Source organism: Homarus americanus, unplaced genomic scaffold (assembly GCF_018991925.1).
Source record: "Homarus americanus isolate GMGI-L3 unplaced genomic scaffold, GMGI_Hamer_2.0 scaffold37032, whole genome shotgun sequence".
NCBI lineage: Eukaryota > Metazoa > Arthropoda > Malacostraca > Decapoda > Nephropidae > Homarus > Homarus americanus.
In genome coordinates, this window is record NW_024731852.1 from 5,372,171 (window position 1) to 5,389,670 (window position 17,500).

The following is a 17,500-nucleotide window of genomic DNA, read 5'->3' on the forward strand; positions in this document are numbered from 1 at the left end:
TGAAAAAAAAAAAATACTGTACAGTAAGTCCCCGACTTACGACGGGGTTAGGGACCGACGACCAGGTCATAAGTCGAAAATGCGAAAGTAATACATAGAAAATCTAAAATGGGTGTCTCTTTTCTTCTCAGCACCATGAAACTCTCACTTTTATGCTTGCCAGCCATTTTAAAGGGAATTACAAACGAAAATTTTGTCAATACACAGCGCAATCACTAACGTCGGGACTCGAAAATACGTAATTTGAAAAAAAATTTGGTACGACTGTATGTCCGGGTGGTCGTGTCGAGTGGGTCGTGAGTCGAGGAGTACCTGTATATATAAAAAGGAGAGATGCAAGGATGTGTAATTATTGTTTTTACATTCATTTTAACAAGTAGGATTACCCTTAGGTTAATTCATTTCAGTTTTATGGAGTTAAGTGAGGAAGATTCTTATTTTTTATTTTGGCTTATTTCCTTTAAATTAAGTAGATATTAATAGATGATGTTATGATCCAACAGGTAATGTGGAGGATATAGATAAGTTCAGCCGTCGCTTAGTGAAGGTGACCAAGACTCACTCAGAGGAGGCCAAAACCTTATTAAAGCTGATGGGTATACCCTATGTACAGGCTCCTTGTGAGGCAGAGGCTCAGTGTGCTGCACTAGCTAAAGCTGGCAAGGTAAACACCTTTTTATTATGCTATGTTTACTCAAGATGTAGGCATCATACCTATGTGTCCAGATTCCATTTCCTTTTAGTTTATGATGCTAATGTAAGTGGGCAGGTGACTTTTTTACACAGTTATAGAACATTTGAGATGCCATGTGCTTGTCAAGTCATCTCCTGAATTTGAATACATATGGAGGCCTGACCATTGGCTCAGGTAAACTGTTCCATAGGTTTTTGATATCTTATCAGACAGATAATTGAAAATACACTATATGATTAGATTGGATAAATCGGTAAACAGCGAGATAAACCATTAAGATTTATCATGTCATTTTCCAGTACTGTACAGTAATTATTTTACTCTTGTTATCATAACAAGTCAGCACTAGGATGTGCTTGGCTTTTTGTTCTTGATATGCCGTCTACACCAACCATGTAGATATTAGATACTTTTTGAAACCATATCTACTGCAACCATATTGAAACTAGTTGCATCTCTCTTGTGTAGAAACAGGAACAAGTTTGAATTAAAATTCAATGCATATATAAGAGCAAATTTGAAATAACAATTCAGTGTTGGAATTAGAACAAGCTTGAAAAAAAAAATCACTAAGTTTTGTTACAGGTTTATGGTGTAGCAACAGAGGATATGGACGCTTTGACGTTTGGCACACCCGTCCTGCTGAGACACATGACCTTCAGTGAGGCTCGAAAAATGCCCATTAAGGAGTTCCACTTGCCCAAGGTTTTAGAGGAAATGGAAATTAACCATGAGGAGGTGAGAACAATTTATGTTCTTAAGAATGCATATAATTCTTCTGCTAGTTACTCAGGGATGATATAGAGGTAAATTGAATTATTACAGTATACAGTATCTACTTGGAAAGAATGAGTAAATTGAGACATTGGACTTAATATCTAATGAATATTTATATAATTTTCCTTTCTTAGATGGCTATAAAATGACAATGATGATGATAATGTTTGTTGTCATTGATGTATCCTCTATTAAACATAGGCTCATTAACACTAGCTATTGCATATGTGTCAAGCTAATAAATTATATCTTCATTATTTCATACTGGTCAATTAATGTTTTTATTGCCTGTAGCTGTAGTGATATGATTAAAGCATAATAATACTATAAAATTCACTCCTTTTTATGATGGTTTAAGTTTGAAACCAAAACTTGGAATTTTACTACAACAATAATTCTATCTCCATCAATAAATGACTCGTTGTGGCTAAACATCATTAGCCATCACTTGGGTAGTTCCCTTAATCAGTGGCTAAGGCTTACCCAGTCCAGTCCTATATGCATAGTTTCATTTGTAATTTATTTATTTTTTCCAGTTCATCGACATGTGTATTCTGTTAGGATGTGATTATTGTGATAGTATCAGAGGCATTGGACCTAAGCGAGCCATTGAACTGATTCGTAAGCACAAAAATATTGAAGGAATTTTGAAGAATTTGGACAAGAAAAAGTATTCTCCTCCTGAAAGCTGGCCTTACCCAGAGGCCAGAAGGTTATTCGTTGAACCAGAAGTTAAAGACCCTGAGGAAATTGAAGTAAGATTTTGGTTCACAGAAGTAAATAAGTGTTAGAATAGTAATGGTTATTATACTGTATTGAAAAAATAATAATATGATGGAGAAGTCCGTTATGAATGTTACTGCATGAACTAAAGAATTAATGGGGATACAACATTATTGAGGTTATACTTAATGATAATGGATTTTGAAGATGTCATTTACAGACCTTATGGTCTTTAATTTTTAATAAGTTTTCTTGTATGTAAACATTGTTATGATGTTCCTTACAAAGCTTACAGTTATCCCCTTTCAGTCCATCCTGTTGTTTGTAAACAGCATCATATGTTAACTACATAAATTTTGGCACAGGTGTAAAATATTATATTACTACTGCATTAGTACTTTGTTACACACCAAATAAGTTTTTCAGCATAGAAGAGAATTTCGTGGTCATTTTTCTGCATGGCAGGAAACAATTATATTACTTTATAATACTTCACTTGGTTTGCATTGTCATGTTGGTTAGGTCTTCAATTACTCTGCTTTTAATTTAATTCTCAAGATATTGTTTCTTGTGACTATACTCAATTCACATTTTGGACTTTAAAGTGCTTCCAATAACTAACATTTAGTGAGAACACCAGCAAGACAACATGAACATCAGTTCAGAGTTGGCTCAAATAATTTAATCTCATTTGTCATTAGCAGATGGACTCATAACATCTGTATTTGCAGTTTAAGTGTGACAACAAATCTCATTTTAGATCAAGTGGACGGAACCAGATGAAGAAGGCTTGATTCATTATATGTGCGAAGAGAAAGGCTTCAGTGAGGAACGGATACGCAACGGTGCCAAAAAACTAACAAAGGCACGGAATTCTAGTACTCAGGGTCGCTTAGACTCCTTCTTTAAGGTTCTTCCTCAGCCTGCAAGTGGTGTCAATAAGCGAAAGGTAAGTTGGGTGTGAAAGGAGTGGTTAATGGACTAAACTATTGACAGTGTAGTGCAAATTTTTTGAATTGGAGTAAACTGTGCTTGTATGGGAGGCCAGTGGTGCAATACCAAATTTTGTGTTCACTAAAGTATATCTGTGTTATATGTTGTAAAAATTATTTTGTCTGATTGTTTGTTATTAATAGGACCTGTTTTGTATTTGACAATTATTTTTTGTTTCAGTCGAATGAGAAGCCCGGGTCGGCAAAGAAGTCAAAATCCGGAAATAGCAAGTTCAAGAAAGGACGGTAGAAATCTTCATTTTGCAAAGGCAACTTTGAGTTGAAGAACAATAAATAGAATCATATGTTAGTGGTTTGTTTGCTGATGTACGAATCATGGCAGCCAAGGTAAATTTTCTTTTCAATTGAAGTCATACAATTTTATGATCAATGGTTATATTGTAGTGTTATGTTTAGCTTGATGCATATACTGTATTACATTGAGTGATAAACATAATTGTCACGTAGTGTGAAATCTAATGAAGTATTATTAGTCATACAAAATGATACTTATCAGTAACACTTTGTTATTAAAAGCAACAATGTATTTTTGATGTTTTAAAGGTGTATTATATTGTTATCTCAGTTAAATGATAAGCTGTATGTAGAAAGTTCAACAAGTAACATCTTATTGTCTGACTAAATTGTAACATCAAATACCAGTGTATTTTGCAAATTGTGCTCCACCATTTAGTTGGTGACACTATTAACCCATGAGACAGACTTGGTTTTGTCAAACATGAAATGTGGGTGTTGTTTTGCTGTGTGTGCCAAGTCCCAGGGCTGAGCTAACCTTTTCTTGTATGATGGTTGGTACCCCACAAATTGTGGGAAATCTAAAGTGGATTTGTTTCAGACAAAATTAATGTTGATGAATGGCAGCCTATATTTTTTTTTTTTAAATCAATGTTGTGAAATGTTATACCGAGTTCTCATGATGTACATTTAAAACATAACACATGTTTTAAGGTTTCTATATTGGTATATTGTGTTATCCATAAATCTTAACAAAAATGTCTTAATTTGATTTTAAATTCTTTGCCCTTAAATTTACTTGCTCTGTATGGGTCATGTACAGTACATGTTCTGTTTGAGTCACACTTACTCGGGTATAAATCATCTAGTTCTACTATACTGAATGAAGGTTGAGATTTTTTATGACCATTATGAAAAGTGAAGATTTTATGTAACTAATGAATATCCCTCTGATTACTCCAGGGAGTTGCAACCTTGCCAGGCTAGCAATTCCCACCCTCTAGGTTGGTGTTAGGAAGGGTGTCCAGCCATAAAATAGCTTCAATGTGCCTGATGGCAATTGGGTCAACCAAAGCTGTGCATATCCCCTGGTCTCTGCTGCATTTTCTGAGCTGGTGTGCTGTCTGTACAGAGGGTATCAGATGAGTGTTTCACAGTCTGGTGCTTTCACTTTATAGTACAGGAGCCCAAACTCAGGTAGTGTCCTGAGAGGCTGCTCCATCACCTAACGTATAATACTGTACCAAGGCCAGCTTTATTGTCCTGTCTTGCATGGAAGGGTGTCATGGAGGGTCACCCCAAGGTTATTGGACTGCTCTTGTTATGGAATTTGGATTGCAAGCTTACCAGTAACGGTCTGTAATGGTGAGTGGGGGGTCCATTCTGGTTGTTACCAACTCTTAACATCAAACAGTACAATGAATAAACATAAACCTGCTAAGCAAACACCACCCATACTTCATACGAATGAATGCCACAAGAAACTGTGCAATCAAAAAGGAACCTGACATAGTTAGGTTCAGAGCTTGTAGTCTGCATGTGGATATGCATGGAAGAGCATTTGAGATTGTGATGACAACCATAGAAAGCTTGATGCCTGCTCCATGCAAGAAAGGTGCTCAACCAGGATGATCGCTAGTAAGAATGCGATATTCTCAATGGGGAGTGTATCTGGAACAAGAGGTGTAGGGATCTTGATTGTTTAAAAGTGAATGGTGAAAATGCTAGATATGAAAAAGGTGGTTCTGAAGCTGCTAGTAGGAAATGATCTGATGACTCATATCTGCATATACTATACAAGTTGGGTTGAGTAAGGAAGTGAAGGATGAGTTGATGCATGTAGTGTCGGAGATTGGTGAAAGAATAGTACTGGGTGGTGACCTAAATGGTCATGTTGGTGTGCATGTTGAAGGTTATGAAGGTGTACATGGTGAAAAGGGCTGTAGCACAAGAAATATGGAAGGAAAAAGAATACTTGAATTTAGGAATGCAATGAACTTGGTTATATACAACAAGTTGTTAAAGAAGAGGATGAGTGGAAAGTGTCTGTGATGTTTGTAAGAAAAGTGTTTGCAGCAAAGAGTGTAGAAGATGAGTAGACAAGAAGTGCAGTGGAGTAGATGGCAGACTGCAGGATGTTGCTACTTTTAAGTATGTGCAGGCTGGAGAAAATCAACATATGGGATATGTCCCTGGACTGTGCTATGTTACCTGGGAGACATGATTAGTGATGATGGGGATACTGAAGTTAGTTTAAGTGCAAGAGTCAGAAGTGGCTGGAGGAAGTTTAGGGAGTTGATATCATGGATGGCAAGGGGACCTTCCCTCCACATGAAAGGAAGATTGTATGTGGCTGACTTGAGAACTGTTATGTTATATGGCAGTTAAAGAGGATAACATAAGCAGGTTCCAGCAATATGAAATGAGAATGGTGAGGTGGATGTATAATGTGACACTGAAAGACAGGAGGCCCTGTTCAGAGCTAAGGTGGCAGGTAGGTATTGAGGGTATTAGTGAAGTTCTATGTAGAGGCAGGCTGAGATGGAACGAGCTGTTACCCAAAGAAACAAAGTAAATATTTTTCTTTGTAGAATACAAAGTACCTCGTACTTCTTCAGTTGGAATTAAAAAGAGAAAAATCATATATGATATTGTATTCCAGATTACTGTATACAAATAAATACACCGATACAAATAAGCACATGTAACCCTAACTCATTTACAGATATGATAGCTCTATTACACATTATTTAAGTAGTGTAATAGATAGGTGTCAGATTCCTAGTGTCATTACTGGCTTCTTTTCGATCGCCTGCGGGTTGGAGCATTGTATGTGGGTTGAGGCTGAGGTGCAGGATGGTAAGGATCAACAGCATAGTTATCAGCTGGGATGTGAAGGGGCCCTTCATAAGGCTTCTGATAGTAGGGATTGTGCTCAGGGTCAGTGTTCAGGCTGTGGAGTATATGAAAATAACTTATTGATTTGTCAATACCTATGACAGTTGTAATTTAAACAGGTTATTTTCTATACAGATCACACAAAATTAAATCATAGACAGCGATGTTGTGTACCTGCGGCGAACAATATTGTTATTGTGAAAATATTCACCAATATGGTTTTCTTAAAAAAAAATAATTCAAACTATTTTGGGACTTGCAGTGAGATGGACTGTCTGCTCCTGTTGCTTGTCTTAAGAAAAAATAATACTCAGTAGTGACTGACAAATATACCAAAGCATAAATTCTGCAGGGTAACTCACTCATAAAAGGAGGTGGCCTTAGAGCAGTCGACATTGTACCACCAGTCACAGTTGAAAGTTTCCTGGTTGAAAAGTGTGCCGTTAGTGCAGAGGAACTCAGCACCCCTGGCTCCATACCGGTTGTCATGGCACACATGGTACAGCTAAGAAGAAGTTGTAATATTTTATACAGTAACTGGTCATCAGTACACCTTAATAACTACAACTGGCCATTTTGTGTAATACAATAAGTATCCAACAATAAACATCTTCAGTACCTAATTAGATTTTTATGTAGTTTGATTGCCTCTTCTGCAGCTGGGTACATTTATTTCAGAATGGGGACTGAAGCCCAACTTAAGTTCCTATTTTTGTGTATTTGAGAGGACTTGGAGTCTGGTGTAATCTGACTTGAAACTTGCCTCTCTGGACTTGTGACTTGACTTGGGACTTGTAATACTCTGACTCCAGATGTGGCTGAAATAACTCCAGTGCTTTTCCCTCTTGTCAACTTACAAAGAACAGTACAGTACTCTAACTGGTTTAATTGTTAATTTTTCTTCAAATTTGATAATGTACAGCAATAGGTAGAGATAGCAGCTGCTGGGATTGTGTTGTGATGAATGACACAGGGTTGTCACTAATTGGTTCCAACAAGTGTAATTAGCCACCTAGTTATGTGTATCTCCTGTGAGACTACAGATTTGCCAGCTGCTTGAAAGGTGAGATGCAGAGTCTGGAATACCAACCCACAGAGCTAGTTTCTTATTTCTCAACACAAATGCATTGATTTCAGGTAGTTTCATCACCACCACCATTTCATGGCAATTTTCTAGGCTTGTGTGGGGTAGCTGTGGTTACCTGATAGCAGCTCTCCATGCTGCATGGTCTCTTGCAGTCCCCCTGGTCAGATTCCTAACTCTAGCATCATTTCTTCCAAGTTCTCCCCATGTCATTCTTGGCCAATCCCTGGCTCACCTCCCTTCCACATTTAGGCTCATGCACCTCTTGACCCAATTGGTATCATCCATTCTCTATCCATTCTTCCTCCACATGGCCGAATCATCTCGGCCTGCCTCATGTTACAAAGAGAGTCAATGAAAACATGTGAAGTGTTATACAAAGTGAGATACAATACCACATTGCCTGTTCTGGTGAAGTTCGTGTGACCGGAGAAAATCTTATAAAATATTGTGTTCAAGATATTGTGTTATGTTACAAGAAAAGCAATAAATATAGTTAAATCTGTCCATGTTCGAATTTAACTAATTCAAGATAAAGTGAATTTATCAAACACATGAAAAAACTTGATGAGATGGTGCATCATCAGTCTTGCTGTTCTACTTGTATTCCCAAGGTGCAGTACATGCGCATTAATAAAGTTTAAGAAGAATTTTTGTTTTGGAAACCAATGGAAACACACTACAGGTGAGGGAATTTTTTTATCATCCTACTTTACAGAAATAAAGCTTGTTGGGAGCAGTGTGTATTTGTGTGTGTATACGTGGTATGTGTTGAGAAGCAATGGCTGGCAAATATCTTGGTTTTACTGTACATGTAAAAGTGGCGACACAAATACACGAGTAATCAGTGCATAGTTCATTGGTAAGTGCTCACTTTGAAATGCTACCCAAAACTGAAAACTGAGCATGATGAGGCAGTTCAATTTGTTAATTTCATCAATAGTTATTTGTATAAAGAAATGAGTAGCAATTATACAGTACAACACTATTTATGCACACAAAAGTGTGATGGTTATCTCGGGGTAAAATTTTGACTAGTGTGTTTCAAAAGAAATCCTTTCCATCTTTCATGATGTCTTTAATGACAAGGATAAAGACAATGTAACAGTGATGGAGTAAGAGGGTGAGGCATACTCAGCCAGACAGAAAGATTAGTGAGGCTTAATGTACTTGAGATGCAAAAATATGACTTGCATATCTGTATGACCTACAGGAATCAATGGGTTGGACCTGATGAGCAACACCAAATGCAGGAAATTCACCTGCTATTTATTTGTTGGGAAGAGAGTAACAGGTTCCCAGTGAAGGCAGGACTACAACATGCGCAAATGTTTTCAATGATGATTCAGGATGTAAATGCGAGGCAAATAAGCTGCCATTTGCAGTTTAATAATTCTGCAATTAACTGTTCAGAAAAAAAGTTATGAATGTTAATGAATGAGTTGGGAAGAATATGCACTTGGAGAAAGTTGATAATGAACAGAAGAGAAAGAAAAAAGGAGATATAATATTAACTTAAATAATTACGGAATGGAGGAAGAGTGGCGTTGAAGATAACCGAGTGAATCTGTTAGTAAAGGAACCATGAGCAGTTAATTTAACCACAGCAGTAGAAGGCAACAAATTAATAAGTGGATTGAGAAATGTATGGAAAGAGAACAATATCAATGAAGGGCAATGGTGAGGATGCACATTCCAGGTTCAGGGAAATTGTTGAGCAGACTTTATTACACTTTGGGCTTTGGATGCAAGTGAAAGAGATGATGTGGAGATAAGAACACAGGTAGAAGTAAGTGTTAGGCAGAGAGTAGATTAGGGTTTGCTCAAGAGGTCCAGACATAATGAGAGTATGGGAGATGGAAGGTTGGTAAACAGAGCATATGATTCAGAGATGTATGACAGCAGGGAGAGACCAAGGAGGAGATGGAAGGTTGGAGTGAAGGAGGATGCACTAGAAATGAAGGGGATGGACATACATGTACAGTATGTATACTGTACTGTACATCTGGCATTGCATTGGTTAAGGTCATGTGATGTGGTAATTACTTGAAAATAGGTTTTTGTATTAAAAAAAATTGCTTCAACCTAAATAACACAAGATCACTTAAGTGGTGGAGTAAATATGACGCATTGGTGATTTCAATTTTGTTCAGCCGTGGAAAGAATGTTAAGTTTTTGTGTCCAATCATGCTTCAGTAACACTTTTACCCAATTCATTTTATTTTTATGATGGGTAATGCCACTGAACAAAACACAGACTACATTGTCTTCACACAATGACTGCTATTTATACTGTAGAAAAAAGTAATAAATGAAGGTCAGGAGGAACACTTACCTGGCAGCCAGCCTCAGGGTTTGCGTACATGCCTGGGCGGTAAGGGACAGCATCACACGTGAACTTTGTGTATGGGATCTGATGGAAAAATAGAAAGCAAGGTTGAAAATAAAACTAGGATAAGATATTGTCCTAACATTTACGGGAAGCAAGGCAAGGATATGATACTGATGGCAGTTTCATTACTACTAAATATTGAACTTTGTAAATACAGTACTGGACAAGCTTCAGAGAGCAATGGGTATTTAATTATATTAGTTTCTGGAATAACACTGGATCCATTACATTGGTGATTTCTTCATTAGTTTATATTCAGTACTGTATAAGAGTACCAGGTACAGTATACTTTGAAGGAACAAAATACAACACTGTACAGGTATATCAAAGTAACAACAAATAAAGCTAACCTCTTATCACAAATGTAACAAAATATTACTATCATCTTCTTTACTTGGATGGTTCTCTCACCTCGTGGTAGATGGGATAATCAACACCAGCTTCGCCAGGGATGGGGTTCTCATTTTGGTATGGCTCCTGGTAGGAAGGTTCCTGGTACACTGGCTTAGGTCTGTATGATGGCTTAGGCTGGGGCTTATAGGCAGGTTCTTGGTATGAAGGAGGCGGTGGCCTTACAGGCCTGTAAGTAGGTTCAGGCCTGTAAGTAGGTTCAGGCCTGTAAGTAGGCTCAGGCCTGTAAGTAGGTTCAGGCTTGTAAGTAGGCTCGGGCCTGTAAGTAGGTTCAGGCCTGTAAGTAGGCTCAGGCCTGTAAGTAGGCTCAGGCCTGTAATTAGGTTCAGGCCTGTAATAAGGTGCTGGGGGTTCATAGACAGGTGCTGTGGGTTCATAAATTGGAGCCTGGTGTGGGTCGGAAGGGTAGTGCGGGGCGATGGGGAGGTGACCCGTAGGACGTGCCTCAGGCTCGAGTGAAGACTCTCTCAAAGTTTCATAGGACTGGTCGTAGTCGAGTGCTGAGTAGTAAATCTGACGTTTCGTCTGCAGTAAAGGTCAAAGGTTACCAATTAATAAAATGTTAGAAATAATTAGATATATGGGTACATGTACTAGTGAAGCCACATGGCACCAAGGAGTGAAATACTGATACACTTTTAGTCTATAAATTGATAAAATACAATGCATTTATTGTAGTCTTGTGCTTTAACAACTATCATTATTATCACTGCTGCACGAGAAAGAAATTATGGATGTTGTTTGAGGTGGTCAGGTCTCTTAAAATGTAAATTTACAATTTACGATGGCGATTCTTAACCACATTTAAGCAACCTCGTTATTTCACTCTCTGAACTTCAACTATAACCTTTTTTATTATTTTGTATCAAATTTACAATCATTAAATAAGAGACAAGCATCATAATGACAGAAATACTGTAGTATGGATGCCTCAATATATGTCTGCCTGATATTTTCTTTGCTGATTTTACGACAGACGGGGATTTCTTTGCATTAAGTAACAATTGATACCTATCCACAGAATCTGTATCGAGCTCATTTCCTCATGATGTATTACCGGATTACATCAAGAATGTATCCGTTAGGAAATGTCAAATCGCATTTCTAAGTCATTGTGGTGTTTTCCGGTTTATTGCAGGTCTTAAAATATAGTAATCACTTAGGGTTCTCGAATATAAAATGACCCTGCATGAAATGCAGCGAGCCTTGTACCTTTGCCGCTTCCTGGTATCTACTTGCGTTCTCAAGCCAACGAAGATCTACTAAAATACAAGTACGTACAGGTTGTCAAAATAGAATTACTTTCTTTGGTGATCGTGTAATTGTCTGTATTATAACAGCATCACTGTTCTTACTCATAGTAGACCTTCAACATCAACAAGTGTAGAAAATATTGCTGTAGTAATACCTGTACATTCATGCGATCTCCACGAAAGTTTGAAAGGCAATGTGACAATAAAAATTTTCTGACACTGTAAATAAGTCAGTTGCCACTATTTCGCGGGATTATAAATGAATATCCACACTAGATACATGTATTCCATTTAATCACCAGTTTCTCTTGAAGTTGGGATTGATATATACACTGCCTGTAGATCCTTCGAACAGAATAATAAATGAGTAACATTTTACTCAGTTGTTTATTGATTCACATAATTCCAAAAGAGATACCTGATAATTCTCTTACAAAAGTAGAATTTTCTAGTCAGTATAAAGATGTGAGAAAAAAACAACAACCTTAGTCTCCTTGATGTAAGTCAACCTTCAGCCACACCATCACCTCCAGCTGAGCTTCTCATTTAACTTTAATATAACCAACTGAGCAATTTACTTAACGGGCATTGAGTCTTAGTTGATGGACTGGCCGATGATTAAAGAGGAATGATAAGCTGATGCCTAGGGTATTTTTTTTAAAGAAAATTGAGAGTGGATGATGGTAAGTGGATGATGAGAATGTGTGTCAGGCGAGTAGGGAATGGAGGGATGATGGAGATAGAGGAGGAAGGGGAGAGGCAGGTGCAGAGAAAGTAAAGGAAGGGGGAGGCAGGTACAGGGAGAGACGATGTAGGGAAAGGGAGGTATGGGCGAAGGGAGGGAAGCTAAGGCGGAAGTAAAAAGATGGGAAGGACAAGAGGGAGGGAGACAGGCTATAGAAGAAGGAAGAAGTGAGAGAAAATTGAAGTAAAGGGGAGAACGAGGCAGAGATAATAAGGAGAAGGGACAAAGATAGACAAAATAGAGAAAGAACAAAATGGCAGACACAGGAAGAGAGAGAGAGAGTCATACCAAAACAAAGGGGAACGGAGAGAGAGGGAGAAAGAGCCGTGAGAGGTGCACCAGGTGTGAGGGAGGAGGCTGAGTAATCATGACAAATTACACCTCTGTTCATAATGGCTCCACCAGAGAGGATTTTTAACCTCACTGAACAAGATCATTTACAACGTGGTTTTTAAAGGCTCTTGTGGTCCTCAACAGAACGAGCTGGCATTGAATATTTTGGCACTCACTAACGGGACATCCAAAAAAAATCGAAGGGTGACGCAGTTAGGGAGGAAATGCAGCGGAAATGAGGCGGAAAAGGGTGTCTACCGTAATGATTCAGCAGGCCGCTGTGGTGCAGGTTATGGGTCACCTTGAACGCTTGTTTACGAGAGCCTGTAATATGGTGGTGAGTGGGGGGGTCAAGGAGACGGGGTTCGAATTGTTGATGTGTGACGGGTATAAAAAGTATCTATTATTTGTTAATACACAAGCTGAACATAAACAATTAATTTGTGATGAAGAAAGATTGCTACCACTACCAACTTGGTAAATGCCAGTTGCCTCTGACGATGTGTCGATAGACGGGAATAAACTTATGAACCACTCACTTCTGTGCTAGAAGCGATCGTTTGATAGGCCTGTATAATATATATATATATATATATATATATATATATATATATATATATATATATATATATATATATATATCGATAAAATCACGGAAAAGGGAAACAACGGAGCACCTTAGCTTTCGTCTTTATTCAAGACATCTTCAGAGGCAACTGGATTACATGGACGGAGAGAGGCTTAAATATACAGGGTGACCTTAAAACATGGTCAGGTCATAATGATGTCATCCACGTTTTCATTGTATCTACATGATATATATATATATATATATATATATATATATATATATATATATATATATATATATATATATATATATATATAGGTACAGTACGTGCATGTGTGCGTGAGGGGGGGGGGTGTAAGTGTACGAGTGTAAGGCGAAACTTTGGATTTGCCGGCGTCAAATTAAAGGAATTTATGACTATCCAAGAAGGGTGGGAAGAGATATTCTATCTAGGAAGGAGTGAATAATCTGCCTCACACACCTGAGGGTCGGCTGTAAGCGTCTCCGGTGAACACACAAGTGGATCCTCTGTCTGTCTAGGTCGAATTATCTGTCCATAACCTGACACCTCATCAAAACAAGTGGATTTTATAGTCAATTATGGACAACACTCACGTCTATCTAGGAAAGACCTACGACTATTTCCCCAGGGTGCTGCTCAACCTACATATCATCCACATCGGTCTACGTACCTTTGAGAAATTCCAATACAATTTTTTTGTTAATAATAATTTACCCCCAAAAGGATGGCGTCCCCACCAAAGTATGGGCAGCAGCGTACCAGAAGAACATCTAAATTATCGAGTACAGTACATGCAAATGGTGATAATGTGGTGATCAGTGACTCTCCCTGAGGTAAAATGTACCTGACAGTCGAACCACTAAAGGCAAGGGGATAAAAGTAAAGTAACGGTGCTGAAGAGTGTCATGTCAGTAACAGGAAGAGATGTGTGGGAAAGTAACGTGTCGCAGCTTGTATCCAGGCACAAGCCTTCCACGTAACAGAATTACTACACCGGAGACTGGTGCGAAAAATATCCAACGAAACATTAGAGTTTTGAAAACGTAACAGAATAACGAGAAGGCGGAGAGGCAGAAGCAACGTTGACTATACTGTTTCCAATACCAGGGTTCACTTACATAGGAACTGTGTATATGACAATATAAGTCAGCATTCTAAAAAAGAAACATAGTTCGATTTTGTTTTATTGTTTCCCCTTATCATGGGAAGAGAGCATACACACAGCTGGCTTATTCAAACTACGAAACAAAGAAGAAAGTTAAATTGGCGGGGAACTGTATTGCGAACCTAACGAAACTACTCGTATTCTCACTTCAATCATGAGTTAGGGATAAAAAGTGCAAATATCCGAGAATTACACAACTCTGCCACGTGATCAATGAAACGAAAAAAGATAATACAGGCAAGTAAACCGACTGCAAGCTTCTAAAAAGTCATCAAACACTCGACCCCCAACTCCCAGAAAACACACACTGGCAATCACCTCAGGGGAAAACAAACCTAAACCCGATTGCCCTCACTCGAGTTTTCTGGCTGTTCTAATTTTCATTTCCCTTACTTAACTTGTTTCGGGGCCAGTTTTTGAGTTTGCTCCGCTCCCAACTCATTACCAACTTCCCGTAAAAGTGTACATATTGTAGGATTTTTTCTTTGTATTTCGTTTACTGGGATGAAAGCAGTAGAGGCTAACTTTTGAACTCCATTTGATGTGAATTTGTTGCAGTAATGTTTTGGTCCGACTGGTTTGGAGAAAAATTCTAGCTGGTTAAAACTGGCGCTCTTCATCAATTACTTCCTTTAAAAATTCCGAAATGATCTACGTTTTTCGCTGCGTTCACTCAAAACCTCCGCTTTGCTAGGTTAAATTTTTTGGGGGTCACTATTTATAAGAAAGGAGTTTAAAAGGTTGTGACACTTTTATGCCTTATAATTCATAAATACCCTGAAAGTCTACGACAGAAATGGTGCTTAATTTTCCCTCCAAAACATGACACGACCGACCACACTCCCTCCAGCCTCAGACAACTTAAAAAAGAAAACGAAAATACTGGAAAATAAGACATTAATAATAATAATAATAATAATAAATAAACAACGTTCAAGCACATTCTATGATTAACCGAGTTAAACAAACACTGTTGTATCGCGCGTTCACACATCATAAATACCACCATAACGTCACATACCTGTCATCATTATGCCCAAACTTTCTCTGACCAACATAACCCTACCCTTTTATCCTCATCGTGCCTATTCTAGTTGACAACAAAACATATGCAATACCCAGGCACATAACGGCATAGCCGCTCTCCGTTACGTCGGGCGGAGAAACCTCGAACTCCACCGCTGGAGAAGAGAGCTAAGTTAGTGGTGTAACCTTAACGATGGGGTGCCAGACGAACGGTGATAAAATGGGAGAGGAGAGATGGGTCAGGATATGGGGTAGGGGGAGGGGTAGCATATGGGGTGAAGGTAGAGGAAGGATGTGGGGATGATGGAAAGGCGTCAGTTACAAGTCCACGGAGGTATTTATACTGTAGACTCTTAAGTCACCTCTTGCTCGCCTATAGTGTAACCTAGTCAGAACAGTTACCCTTACCAAACAATCACACAGTTGCCAGAGCAGCTTCAGTTATTCTCTTAGGCAGTGACACCGGTGCTATGTCCCTGTCACCATGAATGATCCTCACTGGCCGTGGTGTGTGAGTGACGGAGTGGCCCTGGACGCCGTAAAGGACAGCCCCCACCCCCTCCCTCCCCTCAGTGTTTGAAACACCCACCACGTCACGTAGGTATTAAAAAAAAACCTTAACCGCTGAAAACAAACTTCTCTCCTCTACCAAGACAATAAACAAATTAAAATCTTAAAACTGCATCCTCAAATTTTATTTCGGTGCAGCAAGAAGACTCAAAGGCTTTAAAAACTTTGAATACTTAAAGTAAGACTTGTGTCTCCTGTGAGGGCGGCGCAGCGTACCCCAGGAAGAGGTGGGTATTGTGTCAGGTAATTCACTCAACTTCAAAGCGAATTAAGTCTTCGAGATTCAAAGCCTTTTTACCGTGGCTGGTCGGGGACAAGAGGCATCACAGGACCTGTCTCCTTGAGCACGTCAGCACGGTGATGGTGGGACGCTGTTAGTGAGCACCCTGGGAGGGGCCACTAGGGGAGGGTACACAGGGCTAAGTGGGAGGGGAAACAGTGGGAGGGGACACAGAGGGAAGAGACACAGAGGAGGGGACACAGAGGAGGGGACACAGAGGAGGGGGACACAGAGGAGGGACGCAGGGGGAGGGGACGCAGGAGGAGGGGACACAGGGGGAGGGGACAGAGGGAAGAGATACGGGGAGGGAATACAGGGGGAGGGGGACATAGAGGGAGAGGACACAGAGGGAAGAGACACAGAGGAGGGGTTACAGGGTGAGGAGGACACGCACAGAAGGGCCCTCGTGCATGACAGTGTTTACAAAAGGCTCGGGATTTTTAAAGATTCCTAAGTTAAATTTTTCTCCTACCTGGGGATGAGACAACGAATCTTGTTACGATAGTGTCGCAGTGGAATTTCAAAACCAATTACCTATCCACGTCCAGTAATTTACACCAATTCTATCACCTTAGCCTAAACAGAAATGTATAAAAACTACATCTAACCCACTTTTCCGTACATAGTGAAGACAAGTACAGTAGTAGTAGTAGTTTGAACTGACAAAATAAAAAAGAATATATAAAAATAATAGCCGAATTTCACCCAAGGTATAAAGTAAACAATGTGAGGTCCTCTTGTGCTCGCTGTGTGTAAATTGTTTCAGTTTTGTTGTATTTTATTTCGTTAATTTTTTTTCCCAGAAGAGTGTAAAAAGACTAGGGAGGGGAGGGGAGCACTGGAGGAGGGTGATACATTTAGCCAGAGAGCCGAGAGGAGAGAGGTGCACGGTGCTGTAACTGAGGCTTCGGGGTACGGTATGAAAACACTCTGCCTCAACTACTAAGGTCTTCAGGCACATGTTCTAAGGGTGAGAGAGAGAGAGAGAGAGAGAGAGAGAGAGAGAGAGAGAGAGAGAGAGAGAGAGAGAGAGAGAGAGAGAGAGAGAGAGATTGACTGATTCCACAATACCCTGCATTAAGTAATACAGTAAATGACCAGTCAGTCAGTCAGCCCAGCCAGCTCCAGTTTTCACTTCACCTTGACTAACCACCAGAGGCGCTCACCATCTTGACCTCGTAACCCCCTCCCCCCCCCACACACTCATTACAACATACTCTTTCACCAATACTCATTTTCTCTCACCATTATCGAGTGCTATCTCACCTTTGCCTTGTAGTTATGCACCTGTAATCACCAATATGACGAT

General features: G+C 39.3%; 2 protein-coding genes across 2 annotated transcripts in view; one reads left to right on the plus strand and one right to left on the minus strand.

Moving 5' to 3' along the window:
• LOC121867963 (flap endonuclease 1-like) overlaps positions 1-4,204 on the plus strand; it is a 10,396-nt gene extending 6,192 nt beyond the window's left edge. The window contains exons 4-8 of the mRNA XM_042368135.1: positions 504-664; positions 1,280-1,432; positions 2,008-2,226; positions 2,955-3,143; positions 3,368-4,204. Of these exons, the coding sequence (XP_042224069.1) occupies positions 504-664; positions 1,280-1,432; positions 2,008-2,226; positions 2,955-3,143; positions 3,368-3,436 (791 nt within the window). The 3' untranslated portion in view covers positions 3,437-4,204. The remainder of the gene's footprint in view (positions 1-503; positions 665-1,279; positions 1,433-2,007; positions 2,227-2,954; positions 3,144-3,367) is intronic.
• A 1,876-nt stretch (positions 4,205-6,080) lies between these two features.
• LOC121867964 (adhesive plaque matrix protein-like) overlaps positions 6,081-17,500 on the minus strand; it is a 29,377-nt gene continuing 17,957 nt past the window's right edge. The window contains exons 3-6 of the mRNA XM_042368136.1: positions 10,227-10,751; positions 9,759-9,836; positions 6,702-6,844; positions 6,081-6,394 (exon numbers count right to left, since the gene is read on the minus strand). Of these exons, the coding sequence (XP_042224070.1) occupies positions 6,232-6,394; positions 6,702-6,844; positions 9,759-9,836; positions 10,227-10,751 (909 nt within the window). The 3' untranslated portion in view covers positions 6,081-6,231. The remainder of the gene's footprint in view (positions 6,395-6,701; positions 6,845-9,758; positions 9,837-10,226; positions 10,752-17,500) is intronic.